The sequence below is a fragment of the Protopterus annectens genome, chromosome 14.part0 (assembly GCF_019279795.1).
Source record: "Protopterus annectens isolate FY-2018-M chromosome 14.part0, PAN1.0, whole genome shotgun sequence".
Lineage (NCBI taxonomy): Eukaryota > Metazoa > Chordata > Ceratodontiformes > Protopteridae > Protopterus > Protopterus annectens.
The window spans coordinates 418,277,097-418,294,561 of NC_056748.1; the positions used below are offsets into that span (position 1 = coordinate 418,277,097).

General features: G+C 36.7%; 1 protein-coding gene across 1 annotated transcript in view; it reads left to right on the forward strand.

Annotated features, from left to right (window-relative positions):
* The window catches only part of MMP21 (matrix metallopeptidase 21), a 258,746-nt gene extending 242,372 nt beyond the window's left edge, over positions 1-16,374 (forward strand). Inside the window, exons 8-9 of the mRNA XM_044055561.1 lie at positions 3,769-3,941; positions 16,072-16,374. Of these exons, the coding sequence (XP_043911496.1) occupies positions 3,769-3,941; positions 16,072-16,374 (476 nt within the window). The remainder of the gene's footprint in view (positions 1-3,768; positions 3,942-16,071) is intronic.
* The last annotated feature ends 1,091 nt before the right edge of the window (positions 16,375-17,465 follow it).

The window sequence follows — 17,465 nt, forward strand, 5'->3', positions numbered from 1 at the left end:
GGTACAGCTTAAGACAAGCTGAATATTCATTGTCTGGAACATGCTTCAAGGACTATAGATAAAAATGCAGCTGTGAAATGAGGCATGCAGCATTCAACACAGACATCTGCATTTCATTTGCATCATTCTGAACATCAAAAGGGAATTACAATATTTCACAAATAAAACTTAGGAAAATGCTACACAAAATAGAACACAAGACAATTTCAGTTGTAAAAAGCATACAGCATGTACATTTGGGAGTATAACATTTAACACAAATATAACAGCATTGCTAGCTAAACAAGGTCAGGCATACATAAAAGTAGAGAAAGAATCAAAGACTGACATAAACATTTCAATAAACAGCTCTATCTCTATTAGATGCTGTATATTACCTCAAAAACGTAACAGTTCTGACAAGGGAAGACAGCATGCAAAAATGTCACAGTGTGTAGACAATAACACAAAAATAAGATTAAACTCAACAGGGGTGAAAAAAGGGTATTTGTATAAACAACACAGTAATACAAGAAAAGGACCATGGGTTAAACTACTTACCATTTTGGGTAACAGGCCAATACTTCATACAGATCAAATGGTAAAAATACCATCCACTTGTACTATAATAGGACAATAATACCAAAAAACAATATTGCACTTCAATATTACATTTCCAAGTTTTAAAGATACCAAATGCAGATTTAAAATAGCTTGGTATAAAAACTAGTAGAACAAGATATCTCACAGATTGTACTTTTACAAGCAAAAGGGAATCCTACTATTTAGTAAGTTATTACAAGAATCTTGATAGACAGATTACAATTTAGTATAAATGGACAATATTGCCTTCAAATTTCAAAATGTTTGTTAAAGTGGTACCACAGTTTGTATGTGTACTCAGTACAATACAGTAATAATAATAGTTGATTACAATAAATAGTTAAATACTGTGGTATGCATGCATGTAAATGCAAGTTACAGCAAGAAACCAAAAGAAGATGTCATAGAATTTTTCAGGTTGTTACTCTTACTACTGTAAATATAAATGAGGTGCAATGCATCATGTGATGTCCCCCAGAAATGCCTGTAGTAAGGGATTTACACAAAGAAATGATTTATAAAACTAATGGAATACATAAATCACCAACACCAGCCATTTTAATTAACACAGACAAAATATTGTGTTCACCCATTACTCTCAATGGTTGAGACTGCATTAGAGGTAAGTGCCATGGCATTTAGTGGACAGATAGTGGTAGAGTGTGCATGACTGAATGTATACAGAGATATGAGTAGTCTCAGGTGTGTGTGTGTTTTTGTGTGATTGGGTGTGTGTGCATGACAGCGATCAGATGAAGGGGGGATGAAGAGGGTGTGCTTGATGTACCAGAGTGTGTGTGTGTGTGTGTGTGTGTGTGTGTGTGTGTGTGTGTGTGTGTGTGTGTGTGTGTGTGACTCTGTGGCATATCATCTACTCAGAGGTGATCTCTGCTTAACACACAAGGCCATGTCAAACCCTGAGCTGTTGGATATGCTCCACTTAAAGAAATCCCAATCCCTCAGAGCCACACGCTCCAGGGATCTAAACCTTGTCATCACAATGAACAAAACATGCTGGAGGGATAGGTTCCTGACCCAGAGACTCCCCATACTCTAGAATAGACTGCCCATACATGTCAAGCAGAGTGCCTCATTGGCCCTCTTCAAAATGAACCTTGATGATTGGATGGGAGATAGGACATTCACCCCAGGGATCATGTCAGTCGCCCTGCTAGACAGGGGTCCAGAGAAGTACCTATTGTAGGATGATATATCCAGGGAATTGTTATGGCTAGGCTTGCATAGGCCCTAGGGGTGTGTGTGTGTGTGTGTGTGTGTGTGTGTGTGTGTGTGTGTCTGTGCGTCAGATGCGCATGCATGCATTTCGTGGTTGGGACTGCATACCTCTCAACTCCCCCTATTCTAACAAGCACTGGTTATAATATAAAAGGGGGAACACTGGACACCAGGGACACTTTTTTAAATATTACTTTAAATTGCTTAAAAAGTTAACAAAACAATAGATTTTGCAGCAAGCTGCTGAAAATGAAGAATGAGATGGATGATACTGTAATATTTGGCATTACTGATTGATTGTAAGGATCTGGAAAAAGGGACAGGCAGTTTGAGAGGCAAAGTCATAGATTTTCTGTGACAGCAGTGTCTGTTAATAAATACAGGGATGTGTATCTGTTGGGGGGTGTATGAGGGGGGTGGCCCATGCCAATGCAATGCATGGCCACCAGTGGTGATTACCACAGCTAAGTACTTGTTACTACCTGTGTAATCATCAGGTGATTGAGAAACTTGCAAATTAGCCAATTATAAGATCCTTCCTCATTGTAGCTGGTGTATAATTGATTTCCACAAACATCTTAAAAGGCCCTTTTTGCTGCAGCCTTTCTGCTTGTGGCTGTCCCATCTCTGAATCCTGGTGCCCTAGAATACAAATCTGTAATGATTAACAGCAACACTCAGTTAAAATAAATTTGTTAGCTGGTGGATGCTCTTGACTAATTTGAAAATGAAACATGTTTATAACCAGAAATAAAAGATGTCATGTAGAGTGTAATAAAGCCTGTTTTCATGTTGTCCCTCTGTTCATGACTGCATATACTTCTCATCTGTCCGCATCATATTTTTGCTTTTTTCCTCATGAAATATTTGATTTTTCAGTAGATCACTGAGGACTTCATTTAGTCACCTACTAGAATTTCATACTAATTGTTCAGAAAATGCATGTTGATACAAAACCTGTTGTTCTATTAACTTTTTCAGTGAATGAGAGCACTATTTAAAATTGTCCCAGGTTTTGGGCCTTTGACCCTCTTCCCATTATTTTTGGCTTTGTCCAGAATTATTGAGCAAAAAAGATGAGGTATGTGTCTGCACACTGATAGAGATAATCTGAGTTTCAGCAGGCTAAAAAAATGAGCCCCAGTGTTACTTTCAGAGTTAAGAGTATGTCAAAACAAATCTGATATATTTTGTCCAGTCAGGCATACAAATGACTTACAGGAGGAAAGTTTATTTGTTTGCTTTCTGCCCTACCTGCTCTTGCTAGAAGCAGGTGCATGACATGGAAAGAAGCCATGCTGGGGACAGGCATGTGGGCTCTTTCTCACATGACAATGATAGGCTTTCACATGTGCACTGCTCTGAGCCCATGTGCCTCAGAAGCTGACTCCTAGACACCATTATGCATCACTTCTAAAGTGAAATTACACCTAATCCCTCCACCCAAGGAAGGCAAGCAGGCATCCACTTTTTCCCTCCCCTTGACCTCCTCTGGAAGAGCCACTAACTCTGCTCACCAGTGACACAGATGGACACTTTATCCCTCTGCACCAGTGGGCCACCTACTTTCAGAAGATAATGTACCATAATATTAATATAAAACATGAAAACATTATCTTGGACAATTACCTTACTCAAGATTTTAACTAAGCATATTTCATTTGATGTCAATAGTATATTATCCAGGCTGTTTCCTACTTTTTATTAAAGAAAAAAGAACTTGAACTAGATTCAATAATGTGTAAAAACCATATTCATACAGCACTGTTATCATAATTTAATATTTTTCAGAAGTAGAGTCTGGAAGTTCAAGATATCGGTAGTTGCTTGTTAAGCATCACCATCGTATTTGATATGCATGTTTGAAACATTGAATACTTCTTTGTGTTCTTTCTGGTTGTGCTGTATACCACAGCTATTTTTCAAAACATCTGTGTTCTGTCCTGATAGGCACTCAGTACTGGAGGTATGACAATGACAATGACAAGGCATACCTGCAAGATCCCCAAGGTGACAGATATCCAAAGGCAATATCTGAAACTTTTACAGGAATCCCTAACCCCATTGATACAGCATTCTATGACAGAAGAGATCAAAATATATATTTCTTCAAAAATAATTACGTAAGTATATTTGACTTCTTGTACCTCTTCTTTATAACATACACTGATCATGTGCATACAGCTTTTCTCAAAGCAGCAATTCAAATACCTAAAATGCATACTATAACAGATTTGCATTATGTTCTATTATCAGTTACTTTGAATTAAAGAGCACAGCACTCTAAAAATCAAATCATAAAATTAATTACATTACATTTATGGTTTTATCATGTGGAAAGGCACTCAAAATGATAATATTAATAACTGGGCTGATTATTGCAAGAATTGTCCCTGAAAGAATAAAAAAAAAAACAACAATCTATAATCCTGTCAGCCATGGCTGTTTTATTTAATGCATTTCCATTAATGAAGGTGCAAAAAACAGGATTTATTCTAGGAGTTGGTATTGCCCTAGAGCAAGCATTGCAAATATGTGCAAGTTTTAAGTTTTAGAAATAGGTAACTTTTAAAACTACATATTTACACTAGCCATTATTTTTAACTCTCTCTATATATTAGAATGACAGGCAGTACAAACCAGGCTAACTTTTTGACAAGCTGATGCATCAATGAACAAAGGGAAGGTTTTACAATGACAGATAATACTATCCTCTGTGTGGAATTTTTAAGTGTGCCCCAAAAGGAGCATGTGTCCATTAGCTGGAAAGATTAAAACTCAGTTTAAGCAGTCACACATGGCTGATATAACTAGTACTGTCTATGCATATCTCCAAAGACATGTACCACAATACCCTGTTAAAACATTGTTTGTAACCACTCAGAGGTTTGATACTGGTTGGTTGTCCTGAGAATAAATGGGGGAGATGATTTTTGGGAGTGGGATAACAATGGTGTGTTTAAAAAAAAAGAAAATGTTCCAGCTGCAAATGAAAGGTCAAAGATATGAGTGAGGGGGTTGACTATTTTTTCTGCTGCAAGCCTGAGGAAAGCTTGATTGAGCTTATTGAATGTAGACCCTGAGGAGTGTAGCTTTAGTATCAGTGTTGGAGTTTCTTTGAGATGTAAGAAAATTAGAAGGTGGCAGCAAATGCTGCTACAGGATAATGTTGTAGGGGAGGGGGTCTCAGGTGTCAGAAAGCATGGTTGGTGAGGCTAGACAGAAGAAGATGCTGCTATTCTGTGATAACATTTTGTTTGTTAAGTGAAAGACCATCATTATCAATATTTAAAATTATTTTTTACTTATGCAAAGCATTTGACCTATCTGCATGCACCCAACTCTCTACCAAATACTGTCCTAAACACCTCCAAAGAGCATACGGGCAAAGCAACAGCAGCCAGGAATCAAAACGCCCTGTCCTCACAAGTTTTTGTAATTCTCTCTACCAAATACTGTCCTAAACACCTCCAAAGAGTGTACGGGCAAAGCAACAACTGCCGGGAATCAAAATACCCTGTTGTCACAAGTTTTTGTAATTGTATGCCACAACTTTTCTAACCTTTTATATATTGTTAATTCATTTGGGAGCATGCCACTTCAGAACCTTTGCAAGGCCATTCCCCCACCTTCTCCAGTTACTTTCTTCTTAATCTTTAGAGTCTTACCCCACCCCTATTTCTCCCTAGTGCTTACTTAACCCTCCTACATTAGGTTTTTATATAGTCTGATAACTTTCTTTATAATTTGGACTTCATAATGCTAATATTCTATTGAGATTGTATTTCTCTAGTTGTCTGTCCCATACACACTCATGTAATTTAGTTTCTGCCACCAATAACTGTGGTTCCTCCTACCTTAGCCTACTGGCTCAAGGATATATATTGTTTGACCACACTTGAAAGCAGGCACATCTCTCTCTGTTCCCCTACTCTGCCCCCATTCCCACCCACCCCCACTTACATTACATTTATACTTCTTGTAACTCTACCGTCTATCCACCTGACCAATACCATTCCTAGACTGATTAAACTCCCCTACCCTGCTACTTGCTCTCCAATAGCACAACACCTTTGACTACCTACTTTTAGCATTTACAACCTATCTCCAATCCCTATAACTCTATTATGTACCACATACTAAGATTTTTATTAATCTTACTTGTCCTTGCTACTGTACTACTCCTATTATCCCTCTCCACCACCACTCACTTTAGAATAAAAGTATTTCCTCCAAAATCCACAACACTATCTACTCATTTACAACATAATTTAAATAGTTACTCCAACATCTCACCATTCCTATTAGTAAACAACAGCCTATGTCTAGCCAAGCCACATTTCACCCCCACCAATACCAAACTGAAAGTAACACAACATTACTCACAACTGCCTATACTAAAAACACAACAGCCACAGACATTACTACATCTCCTTCTAGTATTACCTCAGTGCAGAGATGTTTACGCCAATCCTGGACCAGATAACCTGCCAAAATATATTCATTCCCCTAAAGCCCAAGATTTATTCTTTGTAACTATTAATGCATGAAGCCTCTGTAACAAACTTACTGAATTCCAATATTGGCTTTGTCACCATTCACCAGACACAGTAGCAATAACTGAAACCTGGCTTAAAACATATATATCTGACTCTGAAATCCTTCCACCAGGCTACAATATTCTTCGTAATGACAGAAACCATAACAAAGGAGAGGGTATAGCCCTAGTTTATAGTGACTCCTTAACAATAAATATACACCCAAAACCAGTCCCCACTTTCAATAGTATGGAAGTTCTAATAACATCCCTCCATATAAACCCTAACAAACAACTCTGCATTGTCACCATCTATACTCCTCCTGGTTAAAACATCCCCCACTTAAAAGACTTCCTATGTTGGATTAACCAAAATAACTCCCAGGAAACTATCATACTAGGAGACACTAACATCAACTGGCAAAACCTAACCTCCAAAGCTCCTAATGCTAGCATTAATCTCCATAATTTTACACAACTTCACAGAGCCTACACATGCATTAATCACGTGAGCCAAAGCTACATTAGATTGGATACTTGTATCCCACCCCCACTACTACTGTATACACCCATAGAACTCAACTATAGATTCCCAAACCTCACATATATAAATCTATCAGGAGCCTTGCCCACTTTAACCAAAACATATTTATCACTACCCTTCAAGTGCAAAACTGGTCCCACTAAAATCATTGCCCCTAGATGACGCTGTACACTGTTTCAATAACATCTGTCTTAGCACATTAAATAGCCAAGCACCTCGTTGTACAAAGCAAATAAAACTAAACCATGCCCCCTGGCTAACTAAGCATACCAAACAAACCCTCCTGTCTAGAGACAAAGCCTGGAAAACTTGGAAAAATACAGAACTATAGAAAAGAACAAAACTTCAAAACACTTAGAAATACTCAAAAAAATTATCATAACTGATAAGAATTCTACTCACAACTATCCTTCCAAAGTAATAATCCAAAGAAATTCTGGAAGTCTATATCCTGCCTTCTTAACCCAGGTAACATTCAAAACCCATCACCCTCTTCCAACAAAGACCGTTACCAGATAGCACAAATATTTAACACCCATTTCATTGAAAGCACCCAAAAACTAATCAAGGGTCCAGCCTCAAAAACCAACCCTAATATCAGAAATACCACACAAACAGACCCATATCTACCTCTATACACACTATAGCCCCCTCTAATAGTATACCACCCAACCCACCCTTCTCACTACAACCTGTACCTACATAATTGCTAACCAAACTAAAGCCCTGCTCACTCTCTGCTAACTTACCACTAGAATACTTACAACTTGCAGCCAGAGCTATAGCTTAACCTGTTAGTATTCTTATTAGTCTTTCTATCGCTGAATCTTACTTACCCAAACTATGGAAAAAATCCATTATTACCCCACTACACAAAGGGGGAAATGCTCATGATCTCTCAAACTACCAGCCAATCTCCTTTCTCTCCCCACTATCAAAAATCCTGGAAAAATGTATATAAACCCAACTACTAAATCACCTCATTAACAACCTCCTAGCTCTCACTCAACATGGTTTACGCCCTGGTCATAGCGCAACCACAGCTTTACGCTCCTTCACTGATACTGTGAATAACGCTCTTGATGCTGGCCTATCAACCTCTGTACTCCTGTTGGATCTAGCAAAAGATTTTGACACAGTATCACACCCTAAGCTATTACAACACTTAGAGACACTTAGCTACTCTCTAAGTCTGATAACCTGGTTCTCCTCTTACCTAAATGAAAGGCAGCAATCAGTTAGATGGCAAAACCAGCAATCAGAGTACCCAGCAAACAACACAGGTGTCCCCCAAGGATGAATTTTAGGACCATTTCTCTTTAATATATTCATCAATGATCTAAATAAAGCCTCCCAACAAAGCATATTGATTCAATATGCAGATGATTCAGCTATCATCTCCTCCTCAAATAACTTCATTAACCTCCAGAAGATCACCCAAGATGCCTTCTCTTCCATTGAAACCTGGCTAAATGACACCCAATTGATGATGAACCCCAAAAAAAATAAACTGTTACTATTCTCATCAAAATATCCAGCTGTAGAATTCAAGGTTTTTTCACATAAAACAGAAATTGAACAAGTGCAATATGCAAAACTCTTAGGAATAACAATTGATGACAAACTCTCCTTTGAACAACACATTCTCAGTACAGTAAAGAAAACTCGTTTCAAATTGGGCAAACTATACCAACATAAACTCTACCTAGATAAAAACAAAGATAAAAACTAGCTAACACTTTGCTTATCCCATCCCTCTTGTATGGAAGCCCCATTTTCAACAATGTGCAGCTGTGGACTTGGTATTATCAAATGGGAATGGGAAGACGGTCTCAGAATTAAAAGTCAGCAGCCAGACTGGAATCAAGTGTTCACCCAATAGTATGGTACATAATCAGCTACTTGAGGATCACTTGATTCCAGAATTTCTGACAACTTTTAAATCTGATAACATATTTCCCTATAAATAGGAAAGAGGCAGTGTGGAGGATGAAAATGTGTACATATAATTTACTAGGAGCCATATGAAGAGATTTTATAACAAATTAATATGTGCAGAGGATTGGTATGACAGACACAATTAAGCACCTTGAGGTAAAGCAAGTGGTTACTATATTTTAGAATGAGAAAACTGGTACTATAAGGATACAATCTGAACAGCTATGTAAAATAGCATGAAAATCTCTTTTGTTTTTCACACAAAAGATGGTAAATGATTGGATCAGCCTCCACACAGATATTTTAAGGTAAAAAAGTGACAGAATTTAAGACTGTATAAAAGCTAATGCTTATGAATTTGGAAAACATGAGACGCTGATAAAGTTAGGCTTAAACCCATCCAGTAGATAAGAAAATTTGCCATTCCTTATCTGCCATCAGACTTTGTCTACATAATGTACATTACATTTGTGTAGAATATTGTCAGTTAAAGACATTTTGCTCTTTTGAAGATGACTGGTGAAGATTTATCTTAATTCTTAATTTTGCTGTTGAGTTAGCTTTACACCCAATTAAAAAAAAAAAAAGTTTGCATCATTGCTGCTGTAAAATACAGTTTAGCTGGCAATAAAAAAACAGGTCCGTTTAGGCCTGAACTACAAATTAATGGCTGTGAAATCTGCTAGAAGATAAGTTTATTCACTAACACCAAGTCCATTTTAATCAAGGATGTGTTAGTATCTGTGCATGCATTGTGCACTTGACTTATTAAAGCTTTCCACAAACAGAAGTACTCCTGTCCCTATTTGTCTAGTTAAAAGACTATTTTGGGGAATCTCACTATTCCTTATGAACTAGAAGGTTCTCACTGAAACACTGATGTCATGCTAAGAGCTGCAGTGATGCCCACGCTCTTCTTCCTCATTCATTTATCTTGGGTACCTTTCTTCCTGCTGTTGACATACATGACAGCACTTTCTCTGGCAATGTTTTCCAGAGTCCAAAACATACAAGAAAGGTCAGCACTCAAGTCGGCTAGAAAAACATTTAGTCCCGTTAGCAAATAAATGCTTTTCTAGCCAACGTGACTGATGACTGTACTTGTGTATTTTGGATTCTATGGTAGGTCGTGTACCTTGCCGTACTTGCATGGCTTTGTTTATGGTATAATGTTTTACAGACTTCTGTCATCCTCTCTCTGAGATAGCATCTACTTAAGATAGTCTTTAATTCTTACATTTCCAGGTGTGCCCCATAGCTTGCATCCTCATGCTGACTGTATGGTTGCATCATTCCCTGTTTGTCTCTGGCACCTATTTCAAATCCCTATTCTCTCCTATCATGCAATACATACATATGCAGCATGAATACTCAAGCCTCTCCATTCCATTCATACTATTACTAAGTCTTAATTTAAATGCTTGCTAACAAATTAGGTGTTTTTTTCTTAAAAGCACCAGAAAGAAACACACCAATTTAAGTGTAGCCATACCAGTACCTTGTACTAGAACTGCATGCCGTCAGTATTTTGAGTCCATTGTACAAACGATATACTATCACAAACTGTTGATTGTCATGAATTCCCTTTGACATAGTGACGTGATTTAACCTTAAATTACGTATTAACTCCTAAATCCAATTGCTTATTTGTTCTCCTTAGACCTATCCCAAGCAAACATGTTTCCCTGAGCCTCCCTCACTGACGCTCATTACTGTGTAATTCTTTCTGTGTTAGACTTCAGCTAATATCTCCCTTCCCCCTTCCCACACAGAAAAAAATAATCACCATTTTAGTGGACAATGACATCTATTTCTGTGACTACATCATCGTTCTTAGTGTTGTTAGCAACTGCGATGATCATGCTGTGCAGTCCCAGTTTATCATCTGTGAAAAATATTCTAAATAAAAGCTGCCCTTGCACCACTTTTCCCCTGATGTCTAAGACAAGAACCCTGTATTTTATCTCCAGCTTCATTGTTAGTCTAAAGATAATGGGATTTCATATGCATAGTAGATTTTAGACATCTAAATTACTTTCTGTAATAAAGATTCCAAATCTCAGGATAAAGTCCCTTATTCCATTTCAGAACAACATGAATTAGTTACACTGCTCAGACCCAGTGGGTGCTTACTTGTGTACCCCGTGCATCTGAAGTACTACTTAAGTCTCCAGTTCCAGAGCTAGGTAAAAACATTTCCAGTTTGAGGTTCTCTCTGTGTTGTGCACTTATGCCTCATATTTTCTAAAACTGCCTGAATGTAGTAGTAACTGCTCTAATGAAAAAGAAATAAATATTCTCTGATTTTAAACATTGGCAAATCATTGTACTCATCAATTAGGAGTTGTATCCTTTCGTCCATTTAGTATACCTAAAGTCTATGACACTAGAACCTTCATTTCTGCTATTAATCTCCCATTTTAATATAACTCTGTCCAGAGGAACCTTGTCAAGGAAGTTCACTGGGGACTTGTCTTATGACTACCTCTAGCATGCTGCCTTCTCTTGCCAGTTATACAATATGTTACCTGGAAGACTGTCCTGTCCAAATAGGACCAAACTCCAACAGATAGATTACTTAGTACTGGCCATAGATCTAATCAAGTTGAATATTTCATATTGGATGGATATTTCCATTATATTGAGGTTTCTACTAAAACTCCTCAAGCAATACAGATGTCTTCACACCATGATAAGGAGATAATTTCTTGCCTGTTAAAAATAAAACTGTCTCGGTTTCTTAGAAGCATCCTTGTTCAACAACTTGCTATTCACAGTTGGTGTCAGTGCATGGTTTCCGTACTGACATTGTAAGAATGAACTTTGATAAGGATAAACTTCATGAAAGCTGCCTACTACCCAAAAAGACACCTTCATACATAATTTCCTGAAAGACTGTAAGGATCCAGCATTTTGCAACAGGCAAAATTATTCCTTACAATACAGCACAGCATATTTGTGGTCTCTGTAACACACTGGTCAATTCTTTTAAGTAATTTAAGTCTACAGGTCTATTAGTAGGGGGTTCTACATGAGAAAGTAAGGGAACACACTGTTTTTTTTGTACTTCTGAAAGTTGTCGCTGTTTACCAGAAAGGTTAATTTTTTTATTTATTCTGCCACATCACTATGGCCTCAGAAGAACTAGGCAATATGGCTAGCAAACAACTTATAACACTGTAAAAAAAAAAAAAAAAAAAAAAAAAATTATATATATATATATATATATATATATATATATATATATAGATTCACTTCATAATCTCAAAATACTGAAATATCGAATTTCAGTATCTCAAGACCATGAAACCGAATACACAAAACAACAAAGCCCCGAACCCAAAACCACAAAATTCAAAACACTGAACAAACCGCACACACTACATCATACATACACCACAACATCCACATCACAACATAAACAAACAAAACTACACACATACACAACTCATACACACATAAGCAAGGGGGCAAGCCCCCCCTGCACCGCCATGTGAGGGTCTGCGCCCCCCACACCCCCCCTACTTATATATACTAACTCCAAGATCACACAAACAGGAAACAAAAGCAAAATCACACACGCACATTCTCCAGTCCCTCACACACACATGAAACATATCAGCACACTCACATACACTCTAACTCCCACTCAAAACCCTTACAAAACACTCACTTACCTGACATAACACCTAGATCCACACACGACACCGTGCACTATCAACAAACAATCCCGGACATTACTTAGCGTAAGGCCATAACCACGAATTTGAGATATTCGAATTCGCGATTATGAACTTTCGCTGTTGTAAACATTTGGCTTAATAGTCTCGAGATACTGAAATTCGACATTTCAGTATTTCGAGATTATAAAATGCTCCTAGATATATATATATAAAATGAATATTACTTGATTAAATTTAAAAATGTGTTTTCCATGGTTGGAAAGAGACCCTAGACCCTACTCTCTCCATGCAGTGTGCTGCACCCCCTGCACCTAACATAATCAACTCCAGATTTTCTGCACTCATAACAGTGAAAAAAATCCTCGTACAACAACCCTCCTTTGATTATGTGTTCTTTCAACAAAATATTTGTCAGCAGAATTGGATGAAAGGTCCATTGGACATACATCCTACTCCCAATAATTGCTCTGTATAGAATACCTATAATGTTATTGACATTTTATTTCCTTTTCTTACTGCCAACCAGTTTTCACTAGCACTATTCTTTGAGGTACCTCTTCCTTTTCCAACAGTGGATTCATTTTTATTGCTTCCTGTAGCAGTGGTCATTCAGAAGGCAAACATAAAGAATCTCATAATTTTTCTAGTGTTTTTATTCCTGGTATGTTATCGTAACTGCATGGGATGCATATGTAATAACATGAAATGGACTTATACCTATGCATTAATTTCTAACTCATTCCACAGATGCTATCATATTGGCTCACCCCACTGACCATCACAAAGAACTACACATAAGTCTCACCTCTACAGTAAAGAGTAGTTGAGAAACTCCAAGCCTATCTCCTAGTTAAGGAAAACTATCCCTTGCATCCTCAGTCCTTCTACTCACTCTCTCTCCAGTTTCCAATAACTTGAATACTGTCTTGACACAGATCACCTGAAAGGCTGGCAGATGCTGTACTCATGCACTAGTAGGCCAAGAGAAACATACGAAGTTTTCAAAAGTAGCAGATCTATAGTCTACTTGATTTAAGTGAGTGTTGCAACTGTTTCTCATTTCCCATTCCAATTTCCACCTATCCTAGGCATCCTTGAAATTCTACAGTGACCTAAATTTCATCACTACCTGTTGCTTTGTATTGCATGGCCCCATTTGTCTTCTCTATAAAAAGGCATTTCCATAAAAGGACTTTGAATTGTGCTTCCCTCATTTCTACCTGTATTCCATTCCCCATGTACCCTTCATCATCAGCACTCTCCTTCTCACTTGCCTGTTGATGTTATAATATGCCCAGGTCACATCCTCTTATTTTTTTTCTTTTCATTATATAAAGGTCACATTTTTTCATCTTTCTTTATGTTGAGGCCATTCTATTCACACCTTTTTCTTTCTCCATTGCATATTCACTACCAATCTAATATTCTATCTTTATGAATCCCAGAAATGGACAAAATACTTTATGCAACCTTCACTAATGCTCTGTACAGCAGAAGGATGACTTCAGCAGCATCAAATTCCAGTTCCTTGAATGGGCATGGCATCCAGTTCAAATTGCATTATGTTATTCAAGCTAGGATGGTTAATAATCTGCAGATTTTTTTTCTCCAGTACTCTTAAAATCTTTATTTATGTGCAGTAAAGCCTAGACTTGGAAAGTTATTTTTAATCAACATATAATGTCTATCTGCTGCAGTGACTGATTAAGGCATGCCTTCTCTTTCTCTTAGTTACTCTGGCATGGGCATTGATCTGGATAAGTCAATGACTCTTGAAAATAGTTTACTAGATGAAAGGCTCAATAAAGTTTTCTTCTAGCTCATCTGAACTGTGTTTTTAGTTATTTTTATTTCTTCACTGATATAGTCACTTGTGTCTTACTGCATAGAGTTAAAGGCTATCGTACATTTTCTGTTTTTCTTTTACTCTTAATTTAAAGAATCCTGCTTCAGAACCTGTTTACATTTCTGTGCTACCTGCCAATCATGCGTGCAGAAGTGGAATATTCTTACTACAACAGTCTTGAACTGCATTCAGACTGGAGGCTTTTCTTTCCATAGCTAAACACAGACTGCCTCAGGGAATTGATGTGTTGGTTTATTAGAAAGTCCTCTGCAAGGATTGTATACTTAAGTTATAGCTTGCTTCTTAATCTCTTCAAGAATGAACCTTTTGCTGCATGCCAGACTTGATTGCAGGCTGCCTTACCTTACTAAAGTTTAAGTTATCTTGACTCTAAAGGTTTGTCTGTTTGCTGTGTAAGCCTATTATGGGCCAGATATGGGAAGTCTGATATTTCAAACTGTCTCCACTGTAAAGTGATAAGACTAAGTAAAAAAAACCTATATGTTTATTCTGATGCGTCTTAATTTGCAAACTTTTCTGTGTCACTTGTGAATTTTGTCTTGGAAAATTGATTTTTTAATTGATATTGTCTGCTCAAAAAACTAACTAATTCTTATTTTTGTAAAGAAAATATATGTTCTGCACACATCCATGCCTATCTGACCAAAATGTTACCAGAAAGTACCCAGAATGGCACATAAACCTAATTTTTTATAAAAGTGCTGATCTATCAGAAGCTGTGTTCAATAAACCAAAAGTATTATTAGTGCTTAAACACTGAACAGCAGGACTAAAATTATTCACACCCCCAAACCATTATCTGTTTCTTGTGCTTCTAGCAGAAAAGTTAAACTAGTGGTATTGCAAATCCTTGAAATATCAAACAACAAGACTCAGTTTTGGACATTATTAAAACAAAAAATGGATATGGTTTTAAATCAGGTAACACAAGCTTTCACAATTATAAACAACCCCTAAATTTGATTAAGCACATTAAGCGAGGAATAAATGAACTGACTGCAATTTTTCAGCACAGTTTATTCACCATATTTTTGGGGGGGTTGTTATGTATATTTGGGTAGTACATTCAATCTCTGGTTACTCAGTTAAGCCAATTCACAGTAGCAGGGAGAACTGGCGGCTTTTCTTAGTGATGAAGTAGATACAATTACTTCAGTATGTTGGCGCTAATGTATTTTGTGGGCTGTAGTTTACAAGTCCTGTCAATGTTGTCTTTAAAATATTCTTGGAAAAAAAAACAATGCAGTGACATCCTGATTGGATTGTGACATGTGAATAGAAAAAAAATGTTTCTGTTATACGGCTCATTGATTCCATGCCATAAGTAGTTGCTCATATTTTTCAGTGGGCTGTTCTTCCATATTAATGCACTCCTTGGAACTCCCACTGTACAGTGGGATTTGTTAAATGTGTTTGCCTTTTTTCTAAAATTAATTAAGTGCACAAGAAGAATAAAACAGTTTAACTTGTAGTGGCAATAAACAGAACAAATGAAAAATGACGCTGATGCTATGCAAGCCCCAGATGTTTGGTAAATCATAGTTAAGGAATGGTACTTTTGTAATTTATTTTAAGATATTTCTTAGGTAAGAAATGTGCTATAAAGGCTTTTATGTTCAGTAGTTTAAAACAGTTATGAGTCAGATGACCGACACATCTAATCTGAATTTTATTTTTTTTCTAGGTATATGCATATGATATCAACAAAAATCAAAGGGTAAATGGATATCCAAAAAGGATAAATGAAGTATTTCCAGCAGTAGTACCTGGTGATCACCCTTTTAGCAATCTTGATGCTGTTTACTTCTCATACAGCCATAACTCAATTTTCTTTTTCAAAGGCATGCATTTTTGGAAAGTTGTCAGTGATAAAGACAGACGGCAAAACCCTTCACTGCCATACAATGGACTATTTCCTAAAAGAAATGTAACAGAACAATGGTCTGATATTTGTAATGTGCATATTTCAATGCTGAGAATGAATTAAATGTATTATTTATTATACTTGAACTTTGAATAATGGAACAAGTCTTCAAAAGGTGTATGTGTTCAGAGCTTTCTTTTACTGCTTGTAAATTTTCAGGTTTGAGAAATACACATATCTATATATGTATATGATCGTCATGCAAACATGCATACTTTTTTAAAATGCTGTTCAATATATTATTGAGTTTTCATTTCTATTATGGATATAATTTATTTATTCAATATCAAGACTATTTATATTTTCCTTAATTCATCATTGTTACAATATTTTGTGTTGTGCTCAGCAGAATTTATCTCCCCCAAATAAAGTATATAAAATGATCTACTAAGAGAATTATTTTTAGGAAATCTCCACCTTTACATCTCCACCATCTTAGTTCACAGCCAGGTTTTTGGTTTGGTATGTCTTGGCAGCATACAGAATAGGTTTGTCTAACAGCCTTTATTGTATATACTGTGCACATAAAGTATGTGACACCTGTTGTATATCCTGTTATCATCAGCGTGTATTGTTTACTGTTCTTCCTGCACTATAGAATTGTTTAGAATCTGTTTTTGGTATATTTTCTTTTCCTCCTGCCTAAACCTGAAATTAGTCCATTTAGATGAGTATTCTATCCCACTTAACAAATTTAAATAAATAAGGAATATCTACTCTGCAGAAAAAAGCCTTCTGCACTACAAAGCTGGGGAGTAATCCAAAAGGTAGCACTTAAAATTAAAGCAATTTTGCAAACTAAACGTGAGGAAATACCTATGATGTTAGAATGTGTGGATATGCAATAAAAACGTGAACTGTATAAAGTGTATTTTTGGGAAGCACATCCTTAGTTTTTACAATTTACTAGGGCATCCTGAATAGTTACATGCATGTGAATAATTCTGTACTTACCCGCAGTACAGTGAATGATTCTGTACTTACAAGCAGCACTGTGAATGATTCTGTACTTAATTGCATGTGAATAATTCTGTACTTATACACTTAATGGCAGCTGCCCAATCTTAGGGCAGCACATAGTATTCTAATTATATATCCTAAATACATTTTTATAATAAGATGCATACAATTTTCAACTTTGATAAATACAAGTT